At 40.2% G+C, this 11,795-nt stretch overlaps 1 protein-coding gene across 1 annotated transcript; it reads right to left on the bottom strand.

Annotated features, from left to right (window-relative positions):
* Positions 1–3,553: 3,553 nt before the first annotated feature.
* Positions 3,554–5,804, bottom strand: LOC100926602 (60S acidic ribosomal protein P1). Its single transcript, XM_003755689.4, has 4 exons — positions 5,584–5,804; positions 4,442–4,516; positions 3,963–4,080; positions 3,554–3,673 (listed from the first exon to the last, which is right to left on the bottom strand). Exons 1-4 carry the CDS (start codon positions 5,653–5,655, stop codon positions 3,594–3,596), a joined length of 345 nt encoding a protein of 114 aa, XP_003755737.1. The 5' UTR covers positions 5,656–5,804; the 3' UTR covers positions 3,554–3,593.
* Positions 5,805–11,795: the final 5,991 nt, after the last annotated feature.

Genomic DNA, 11,795 nt, shown 5'->3' with positions numbered 1-11,795 from the left:
TGCAGTTATTTTACCAATTTTTAAGTGGCCTTAGCAATGAGCACACAAGTGCTTTTGAAAGGTAGACAGCACTGAGTGAAAAAGCATTTATTTATTTAAGTATATACATTACCATTGATTAAAATATTTAGTTCTGTTTGAACCTTTGAAAATGGCTTTGCTAAGAACTTGTTTTTCTGGGCCTTTAGTAGCTGCTTTTCTTTGGGCACAGAGTGTCCTGGACTTGACCATCAGGATTGTTATCTAAGGGGAGGCGATTTCAATATTATAGCTTACCTGATATGTGATTCTCAGACTTGAGAATTCTTTGCTTTCCCCAGGATAGCTTGCTTTTCTGGACAGTGATTGGGGAATGGGACTGGGCTGGAGATTTTCCTTGTGGAGTCAGAGTAGTTATACATAAAAGCTGAACTTGAGAGTCGGGAAGATTTGTGTTCAAGTCCCATCAGATAATTATTTACTGGTTCTGACCCTTCCTGAGGTAAGGTTAATTGTACTGTAATTACATTATAGTAAGGTTAATTGAACTCAACAGATTGTTATGTGAAGATCAATTGAGTCAATATAAAAAATGCTTTTCAAAATTCAAAAACCTCTATTGTGTAAATGATATTTTTGTCTATATATGATTGTGACCTTTGACTTTGCCTCTAGTGTACTATTCAAAGGATTGGCTTGCTTGTTAAACTTAAATGATAATTGTGTGTCTTTATTCTTTTATCCTGGAGAGACTAGCTTAGAAAGGGAAAGGAAACTGAATCGGCTTGGAAAACTTTCAGAAGTAAATAAGTGAAAAGTAGAATTTCAGCTGCTGCTGCAATAAGTTTATGATGATCATTTTCAGTTATCACCATAAACTGTTACTCAGTTACATTCTAGGGTTTGGTGGGTATTGGGTAATGAAGTTATTATCAGGATACTGGAGTATGCAAGCACTAGCCTCCTGTTGCTTAGGAGCAAAGGAATTTTCGCTCTTTCACTGTGTACATAATTTTATATTTAATGGATCCGCAATGTACAGTGTAATTATACATAAAAAACAGCATTAAAACCTTTCTGGGCTAACCACCTAACTTCCCCCCAAAAAAGACCAACTAAAAAAAAATTTGTTCTTGTGGAATGTTCTTGGACATTGTCCCTTTTGTGTGATCCAAATAAGTGAGCTTTAAATATATAAGTATTTTTAGTTGTATAGTTGAATTCCGAAAGTTGCTATATTTTATCTATTTACTTGGGTCTTCCTCTTACTATCACTTATAAGCGTTTCAGAAATTACTTATACTTGTCTCTTATTTTCTCAGTATCCAATTTTTTTTGGGGGGGTTGATATTTGATTAGTTGCTTTCTTAGCAAAGTAATCAGTCTGCTTGTGTGCTTGATTTTTGTCTTTCAAGATTTGTTTCATTGGCAATTTCTCAATCTTATGCCTACTTACTCATCTGAGTATAGGTTTATAAACATCATTTTCTGCTCAAACATTTTACACCATCATTCCCTCAGGGTGTCCTATATCTTCCCCATTTGATGTTAAATTTCAATAATCTCCCCTTTTAAATCCAACTTTCTGTTGGATATTGCTTTTATATTGCTGGATATTACTGAATCAACTGCTTGAGTGATTGTTAAGATCTCAAAATACTTATGAAAATGATTGCTTTCTCCACTCAACTCCCATTATCCTTGTTCAGAACTTTTATCCCTTTTACTGGATTATTGTAATTTAACTGCTTCTGTTTCAAGTCTCTTGTTGGTTCCCACCCCACCCAAGGTGCAGATTTGTTTGAATGAGTGCTTTTGAGTGTTTAGTGAATAGAAATGAAGTCAGGAAATGGAACTTAATTGGACATTATCTGTTCATTTGCTTTTTGTGCCTTATTTTACTTCTGCATTTGTATGTGCTATACTTAAAGATCTTTAAGAAGTTAAGTAGTCATATCAATGTAATTTTTTAAACTTGTGCTAGGGAATTGTTCACAAAATAATACATAAATGTATATAGGAAAAAATAAGCAGAGAACCTGGGTTTAGGAATGATAGAATATGAGTTTTCTCATTACAAGTGAGTTTTCTCATTACAAGTAGTAAGAACAAATTCAGCAAACTCACGAACACCTTAGCTTAGGATAAATTTGAACTCTTCTGGTACATGGCCTGCAATAAAAGAATCCCTTCTACCTGCTCTTGCTTGCCATCAAGATAGCTGAGAGTTGGGAATGACATTGCTGTATAAGGAGAAACCTTGGTTAGCATTAGGGAAGAGTAGAAAATATCCTTTGGACACCAACCTTCGACCCATTAGCAGTTTAAAGGAAGCTAAGCAGCAGTTTAAAATGAATACTGGTGAGTACCTAATGAACAGGACTTAGGATAGTTATGAGACATAAAGCAAGTCAGAATTGGTTGATAACTGAGGGAATTGATATTGCAGAAATCTTCAACATCTTAACAAATGAAAAAAATGTGTGTATATAATAAATATGTATCTTGCTCCCTTCTACATTACAGATGTGTATCCACTGGCATAAACTAACATTCTCTTCCAGGATTTAAATAAGGAATAAGAGTTTTGAGGAAATATTTGGAAAACATCAGGATTGTGGACCAGGTAACCTTGCCTGTATTTTAAGTTTTGTTTTCAGGGGAAAAGATAAAGCATAAATTCCCTAGTGCAAGGAAAAAGCAGTAGCTTTCAGTTTTGCTTAAACATCACTCCTGAGGTCCCCTACATTTATATATTTATGATCCAAAAGGAAGGAGAATAACCCAATGTATGTTTGCTTTTGTTTGACTTTGATCCCAATTTAAAAATTCAGGATGCCTATTTGTAGTCCGGAGATAATTTGTAATTCATACATAAGGATTTAAGTCATCCCTCTCAAGGAGCTCCTATTGGTCACAGCTGTAGTGGTGAGGGTACATTAGGGTTTAAGGAAGAAATCGGTAAGGCCAGGAGGAGAAGGAAAGGCTTCGCAAAGCAGGTGGCATCTGTTGTATTATCTTGAAGAAGTCTGGGATTTCTAAGGGGGCTGGAGGAAGAGGGAAAAGACATTACAGGCATGAGCAGATGTGGAGAGCCATGGAATGTTCACATCAGGAAATAGTATTTTATTACTGCTTTACTGGACAATCCAGCTAGATACCTGTGTGCTATTTTTTCTTACCCTAAAAACCAATGGGAACCACTTAAGATTTAAAACTATTTAGACCTGTCAGATGTTTTAATCCTGGCTACCAGTTGTGTGGGCCCCCAGGCAACTCCAAAAGAGAATAATACAGATATTTATGGAACTCACCTGTAGAGTTGAGTGAAGCATACATTGAATATACCACTAACTGGGAGTCAGTTGATTGGTAAAGTTAGGCTTTTAAAAAATTCATGGGGCAGCTAGATGGTGAGTAGATGTATTGGTGACTGGTGAATATTGGCACTGGTCAGGATCTGAATTCAAACCCAGCCTCACTTAATACTTATCTGGTTCTGTGACTCTAGGCAAGTCACTTAACCTCAAAAGATTTCATTCGAGCAATATTAAGAGCTATCAGATCAACCATGTCAGAGTTCAACTATTTATTTGCTGTATTACAAGAGATAACTAGTCAAAGAGACCAAAGCCCATGTCATCATCTGATTCCTCAGATTCTTCTTTCTTAACTTCCTCTTTCTTCTCTTCAGCTGGAAAGGAACAAGATAGGTGTATGAATATTTGAGTTGAACTAAATTTGGCAATTTTTCTTGAATCCTATTTCAAATATTTTAAAATCTCCAAATATTCATTGTGGCACACAGTGAAAGTAATGTCTTTGCTTATGCCTTATTCTATCCTACACTAATAAAATAGTATCACTTAGGATTAGGTATAACATAATCCACTCAATCTCAGGAGTGATCTGTACATTCTTGTGATCTTCAACAAAGCAAGCAAGTACATTATGGTTTAGTTTATAAAAGCAAAGATGCTTACCAGGAGCAGCACCAGCAGCAGGGGCAGCACCCCCTGTAGGAGCAGCACCAGCTGGCGGGGGGGCTCCACCAACTCCTATGTTGCATATGAGACTTCCGATGTCAATGTTGGCCAGGGCCTATAACCACACAACCAGCATTTAAATATTGGCTCTTCAGCTAATTTTGAATTATTTATTTTATGGGCTGTTTAGGTCAGCTCGCTTCATTTTGGAGGACAAAACAGTTCAAAAGATTTCTAGAAAAGAGTTCTAGAAACAGGGTAAAGAGAAGATGGGTGAAATACTGTGTTGAGTGTGAGAGCTTCCTTAGAAAGGAGAATAATTTCAACATTGTCTACCTGCTTGGTTTTACTTATGCAGAACATTCAGAGAGCCATTTAAAAGTTTGTTTTTCAATATGCAGTACTGGAATTGTGCTATGTAGTATTGTAGTATGAGTTGATATTTGTTATATAATCTACCAGACTAAGGCTCTTACCTTTGCAAATAAGCCAGGCCAGAAAGGTTCAACATTTACACCTGCTGCTTTAATGAGGGCATTGATTTTATCCTCCTGTAACAAAGCAATAAAATGCTTTTTAAAAGTTGCACTATACTACAGTACTATAAAAATTTGTATGTGTCCACTGGGTCCAAAGATGCTGTTAAACAATAGCATTCAAAAAATATTTCCCAGCTGAGCAGCACACTGCAATGCAAGTATTAGTCATTGATTAATAACAACTGCTAGGTGCTGGGGGAACTCCAAACTAATAAGTGCCCTTGCCCCCAACACATGCTATAGAAGAAAGATCAGGAATCAAAGGATCTGATGATAGCTAGTGTTCATATGGTGTCAACAATCGACTGCAAAAACTCGTTGGATCTTCACAACCGTGTGAAATGGGTGCCATTTCTTTATCCATGGTGACTTTGCCTTAAGTTTACTTTTCTAGTAGAAACAAAAGCTGGACTTATACTCGGGTTTTTTTTTTTTTTTTTTGAGTTGCATTCTCTACACTTTACAACTAGCCCGCTGCCTGTAGTAACTTTGTAATCTGGAATCCCCTTTGGTCCTCACTCCTCTTGTGGAATCAAGTCTGGCCACACAGTGACTGTGGGATTCCAAGCTTAAGTTTCCTCATCTGTAAAATGGGAACAATGAGGATGCCGATGGCGGCTCTGGTAAAACCTTGGCTACTAGGTGCCATAAAAATAAACGCTAGCGCTGCTGTATTGTTCCTCCATTAGCTGAAGAAAGCCGCGCTGAGGCCACGGGAGCGTTTGCTCCGGAAACCTGAGCCAGCAGGCAAGCCCCCCGGGCAGCAGGAGCTTCCCCACCCTTTCTGCCCGCCGTTCCCGGGGCCGGCACTCTTCCGTGCTGCGTCACCCCAAACGAAAGCCAGAGCCTGGGATTTGGAGGTCACCGGGCCCCCTCCCCCCGTACAGCGAAGGAAACGCGCCCAAGCAGGTGACCTGTCCTGGGTCACGGTGGGCTGGAGGGCACCAGTCAGAATTTGAATTCGAATCTTTGGGTCTCAAGCGCTGCATCCCGCTCCTACAGCGACCTTGTCGGCAGAGGGCGAGAAGGGCGTCCCACCCCCCGAGGCTGCTCAGGGCCGGCCCGACCCCGCGGCTCACCGTGACCGTGACCTCATCGTCGTGCAGGATGAGGGCCGAGTAGATGCAGGCGAGCTCGGAGACGGAGGCCATTTCCTGCGCTGCCTGGCCTGGTGCTAGCCGCCGGCTGGAGTGAGCCTGAGTCTCACCCCAACGCAGCCTTGGCTTCCCGGGAAGGACCCAGCACCTTACAGGCAAACGGCGAGGCGGGGCGAAGCGGCGCGGCGCCTGCGCGGAGGCGCCGCCGAGAGGGCAGCGTCGCTGGCCCCGCGGCCAATCAGCGCCCAGCCCCGGGCGGAAAGGGCGGTACCGGGGCCGCCCGAGGGCTCCAGGCGCTCCGAGGCCGGAAAGCCGCCGTCTTAGCGGCCGACCTTCGTCTCGCACTGCGCATGTGCGGCCGCCAGGAGGCCCTGTTCTCCAGCGTTTCCTGCTCTGCGCGGTTCCCTCTGCTGTAGACGGTCTTCCCAACTAGTTGGGGTCCTTTGGAAAAACTCTTCATCTCTCTGCCTGTCTGTCGTACGCGTCTGACAGACATACAGTCTCCTTGTCCAGCTATCTGTCCGCCGTCCGTGTGTAATCTGTTACAGAATCATAGCTAGAACGGGCGGGTATCGCCTTCCTCCTCGGTGAGAAGCTTTCAGGGACCCCCGAGCCAGAATCCCGTTTCCCACCAGGGGCTAGCAATGCCCTGTCCAGTTCCCCAGAGCCCAGCTCTGGAGCTCCCTGACTCTCTCTTCCTCTGCTGCCGTCACTTTTCAGTCACCTCCCCAATCTCCAGCTTTGGGGCCTGTGGGTAGCACGAGGAAATCGCGGCAGAAGCAAAAGGAGAGGGGGAGGAAAGACTGACATAGGCACACACAAAGGGCGGTGCTGCGCCGCGTAGTGTAGATCTGGAACCGGAAGGCCCGCCTTCGGACACTCCTCCTGGCAGTTGTCCCCCGGGCGAACGCGGGCCGGTCCCTTACTCTCATTCGGGACGCGTCCCCCGCCTTCCCCCGCTCGCACTGTCTCTTTGTAAAAGGAAGGACCTGTACGAGGCGGGCTCGGAAGATCCGCCACGCCGTGACTGTCTGCAAGCGGCACGGCTGTAAGGGCTGGAGTGGGGCGGCCGATAGGTGCAAAAGGAAACTCCCCAGGCTTTCTCGGGGCTGAGGCTTTGGGAAATCGGCCGAGGCCCCGCCCGGCCCGAGTAAATGCCACACAGCCAGGCTCCGGGCTGGAATCATTTTCTGGGAGGTTACTTTGCGACTCCTAGCTTCTGGCAATTCCTCACTAACAATTAATTCCTAACGCTGCGCAAGCCACTTGGAGCTCTCTACGTGCTCTCGAGAAGCCTCAAAGATTATAAACGTTAGAGAAGACCGTCGACAACCATCCCGATCTGTGTCTTGCCATTGGACCCAGATGGTTCCGGAGGAGAAAGTGAGGAGGGGGGCCTTGCCCAGCCCCCCTCACAAATCCAGCATCAGCTTCCTGAAGTCATGGTCCTCTTCGGGAACAAAAGATAACAAATTGCAGAGAAAGTGCAGACCAGCATTGATGGAGGGAGTGTCCTCATCAAGGGAGTTCCTTTGTCAATTATACGATGGATTTAGTCCCTATTTCATTTCTTATATAAGTATATACATACATATATATATGTATATATATATATATATATATATTTATAAATAGAACTTAAAGAATCCTAAAAATGAGGAATCCTAGGAGAATAGCTAAGAAGTCTACAGATTCTTCTTTTAAGACCACAGACTAGACCGGCCCCACAGGAAAATGTTTGGTCCTAATTATAAATGTGAATGAGATGAATTTGTCTATAAAATGGAATGGGATAGCAGAATGGATTAGAAAATAGAATCCCACAATATGGTGTTTATGAGAAACATTTTTGGAACATGATTCCCAAAATTAAAATAATGGGCTGGGTTAGAAATTATTCTTCAGGTGAACTCAAACAAATAGAGGTAGTAATCGATGAGGTTTAGATTTGGGGAACCCAAATGAAATTAGGGTTTCTGGTGGTCAGGGAGTTAAATGAGGTCTAGTGGCAGATTCGGGGTTCAGGGAATCGAATGGAGGGGCTTGTCTCCCCTGCAACCCCTTAGGATTTGGTGCACGGGTAGGGAGTTCTGGGCAACTCCCTTCTAGCAGCGCGGAGGCCCTCTGTAAAGGAGTTTACAGACTCGAAAACCTAGATTGATAAAAGATTATGGGGACTGGAAGTAAGGTTAAAGTCTGTTTAGGGAAATAGGTGAAGGTAAAGAGAGGATAGCACTGGACAGTGGACAGAAGCTCCTTGGGATGCCAAGCATGGCATAGCTGGCATGTGTGGAACCTCTGCAAAGAGAGAGTTTTAGTTTGGCTCTTTTTATAATGAGAGCTTCAGCTAAAGGGGGCCCATGGGTGGAGTCCCACGTTGGCTAGAGCTAGAATTTGAATTGAATTCAATGAGTTTCAGGACTGAGCTGACCTCACCCAGATAACAAAGATGAACTGTTTGTCCTTCAGGGTGGGGTCCCTCACTGAGGCAGAGTTAAAGGAAATTTTCTCCTTTAAGGATTTTCAGAGTTTTGGGGTCCCCTCTTCAATCTCAGAGAAAGTAACAATAAAAATAAACATGTTCTGAAGAGATAATCAGAGAAGCTACATTATGTTAGTCAGCAAAGATAGAATATTGTGTCACCACAAATAATTATCAACTCATATGTAACAAATGACATAAAATCCAAATACTTAAATGAAAATCAATTAGGAAGGAAAACATTAAACTATAAACATTATAAGGTAAACATTAAACCATACATATTAAGATAAAAAAAAATTATTTGATACAGAGGAAAGTGAGAAGAATCATGACAACTATTTATAAGATACATTATTGTAAGGAGAAATAACTTTGACATTTAAAAATTTGATCAATAAAATGTCTGATCATGAAATATATCTGTTTTGCTTGATTGCATATTTATTACATGAGCTGGTTTTTGTGTATATACCAGTTTATCACTTTGTAGGAAGAGCTGGGGAAAAGCATTAACTATCATTATTAAAAAAGATTTAAAATGAACTGAAATAAATAGAAGGAAGTTCAGAGAGAAATAGACATAAGCATGGTAGGTTTGAAAGTAACATTTTGAATTTGTTATATACTGAGAAAAAAATCAAGCTATACATATTTAAAATTCATGGTTTTATTCTCATCCTATTTTATATATGGGAATGCTTATTTTATTGTTTGTTAAATTCAGAATTAAAAAAAAAATCATCTAACTCAAAACCCTAAAGCCCAATGAAGTTAGCCTTTGAATTCCGTCTTGGAAGCTCTTTGGTAAGAAAATTTTAAAAACCTTAAGACAAGTCTAACACAAACCATGCAGTTTCCTTATGGTTTCCTTCAAACTGTATGATATACTAAAAGCTTTTTAAAAGTATTAAATGAAAGAAAATTTTTATCATGAATTTTCAGAGGACCTAGAGCAGCAATAAAAAATTTCTATTAGGGAAGAGAATTTTATTTTTATTTTTTTAGAATGGGAATTTCATAATGGGAATTTTAAAGCCACTTTTATGTTGAGAAATTCATTAAAACTGCTTGCTGCTAGGAGACAGAATTAGGAGAAAGGGGACAGGGGGAATCTCTGAGAGGTAAGTTTAAACTACATGCAGGGAAAACTTCCTAACAAAAATATTCTTAACCTGAGGTCTTATGAACTTGTTTTTATAAGTATTTTGACAACTATATTTCAATATAATTTGTTTCCTTCATGATTATATGTATTTTATTTTATGCCTTTAAAAATATTAGTCTGAGAAGGGGTCCATAGACTTTACCAGACTGCCAAAGGGGTCCATGGTACAAGAGCAGTAAAGAATCTCTGGATAATGGCCATATCTTTGGAGGTACTGTGCTCTCCTTCTTTGAAGGTGCACTAGAGATAATATTTATCAGAGATCATTTATCTAGAGCTGGAATGAAGCTAAAATACCATTTCATTCATCCGTCCTCTCCCAATTTTATGGATAATGAAACTGTCATCCAGAAAGGTTAAGGTTTTTGCATAATGTAAGAAGTGAAGTTTGAATTCAGGTCTTCTGACTCCATTGCAGCCAGGGACCTTTCTGCAGTTCCTCACTGGATGCCATAGGTGTTCCTGGTCAGGTATGCCTTGGGCCCACTGGTCTTAAAGGTCTCTGCCAAATCTGAGACTGTGGATATCATGGAAAGGGCTTTTTTATGCCCTTCATCACTCAGTTTAATTGAGAAAACTAAATCTCTTTGGTAAAAAATGTTTTAAATCAAAACATTCTTTTGCTTCTGGGTGATGCTGGCTTTGTGCTGCCCTCCTGTGGTAAGTCTTTGGAATGATAAATTAGGTTGCGGTGATTAAAGTGATTAAAGATCTTATAGTTAGGACATGTTTGCACCCACAGCTCCCAGTCAAGTGGGAAAAAAGTTTGACTTGCTCTCAGCTCCCATGTAATATAGTTTGCACAACTGACTTTTTAGATCTTCAAATATATTTTATGTTAAAAAAATTAAGTAGTATATGAAAGAATTTTTCCTTCTTTTTAATGACTCTGAGTTTATTTACAATCACAAAGGTGAACCTGAATTTCTTTGTTAGATAAGAGGTTTAAAGAGACTAGCACAATTGGTATGCATAGTTTTTCTGGCCAAAATGTTGAAACTCATTGGGTTTTTCTACAGGGACTAGTCCTAACCTTTTTGATTGAGAGATAGTGAGGTGGTGTACTGGATAGAGCACTTGACTTGAAGCCAAGAAGTATTAGATATAAATCCAGCCTCAGGTACTTACTAGTTGGATAATGGGTGTGGCCCTAGGCAAGACACATAACTTCTCAGCCTCAGTTTCTTTTTCTGCAAAATGGGGATGATAATAGCATTTAATTCATAGAACTAGTGGGAGGATCAAGTGAGGTAGCATATATTAAGCTTAAAGTGCCATATAAATACTAACTAGTGTTTTTAATAAGGCCATAGAGAAATAAATTTTTGGAGGTGGTAAGCATGAAAAGAGCAAAGGAGCTTGGTTTGTTGGTTTCGTCATCCAATAGCAATAAGGATGGTACCGGACATGTCCATCTTAGATATAGATTCAACAATAACATTCATCCAACAATTAATTATTAGTCATCTTCTTTGTGCCGCTCACTGTGATGAGTACTAGAGATACAAAGACAAAAATAAGACAGTCCTTAAGCTCAAAAAATATATTTTTTTGAATGTAAAATATAGGAAAAGTAAATGATGTATAGGTAGGCTAAGAGGCTGCCTATGCAGTATATGAGAGGGGTATGGGAAGGATCCCTACCCTAAACCTATCACCCACTGACTCCTAAAAGTCTGCTACTCATCATTCATTCCTTTGGATTAAAGATAATTTTCTTCCTGTAGTTTTTTTTTTTTTTTAATACAGATATTCCTAGGAGAGAGAATACTTATAGAATCTATGTAAACTTAGAACACTGAGATTTTAATTCATAGGGAACAGGTTAAAATTTGAGATTTTATACAATCATTCTTTTATTCATACTCTCCACCCAAGAACTCTTTTGGATGTTGTCTTTTTTATCCTTCACTTATGTCTGACTTTGTGACCCCATTTGGGATGTTCTTGGCAAAGATAGTAGAATGGTTTGCCATTTCCCTCTTCAACTCATTTTAAAGATGAAGAAACTGAGGCAAACAAGATTAAATGACTTATCCAAGATCACATAGCTAGTAAATATCTGAGGCCAGATTTGAACTCAGATTCTACCGATTCCAGGTTTGCTACTCTATGCACTTCACCACCTAAAGCTGTCCCTGTTCCTCTGGGAACATCAGAATATTGCTTATGACTAGGTCTCTACAGTTGTACAAAAAAAAAGGCCCTTGCCTCCTTTGAACTGAAACTCAAGTGAAACATTTTTATCTACATATATGTAGATAACAGAATAGCCTTTATTTCATCCCACAGGAAGAATACAAAAGCCACAAAGAACTTGCAGATGCCATTAATAGACTGGATAACTTTGCTTCCTTATCTGTAAGCCCCATTTTCCCTCCAAAAACCTATGTTAATCAAAACTTAAAACTTGAGAGAGAACTGACCTCTCATCTTTTAGTGAGTTTATTCCTAATACTGCAATATGAATGAGATCTTCGCATTTCTTTCTTTGGGTAAAATCAGGGGTTTGCCAGTCTACCAAAATAAATGACTGTTAAGGAG

The sequence above is a fragment of the Sarcophilus harrisii genome, chromosome 2 (assembly GCF_902635505.1).
Source record: "Sarcophilus harrisii chromosome 2, mSarHar1.11, whole genome shotgun sequence".
NCBI classification, from domain to species: Eukaryota; Metazoa; Chordata; class Mammalia; order Dasyuromorphia; family Dasyuridae; genus Sarcophilus; species Sarcophilus harrisii.
The sequence above is the reverse complement of the archived record's forward strand: the minus strand, read 5'-3'. Positions and strand labels throughout refer to the sequence as shown.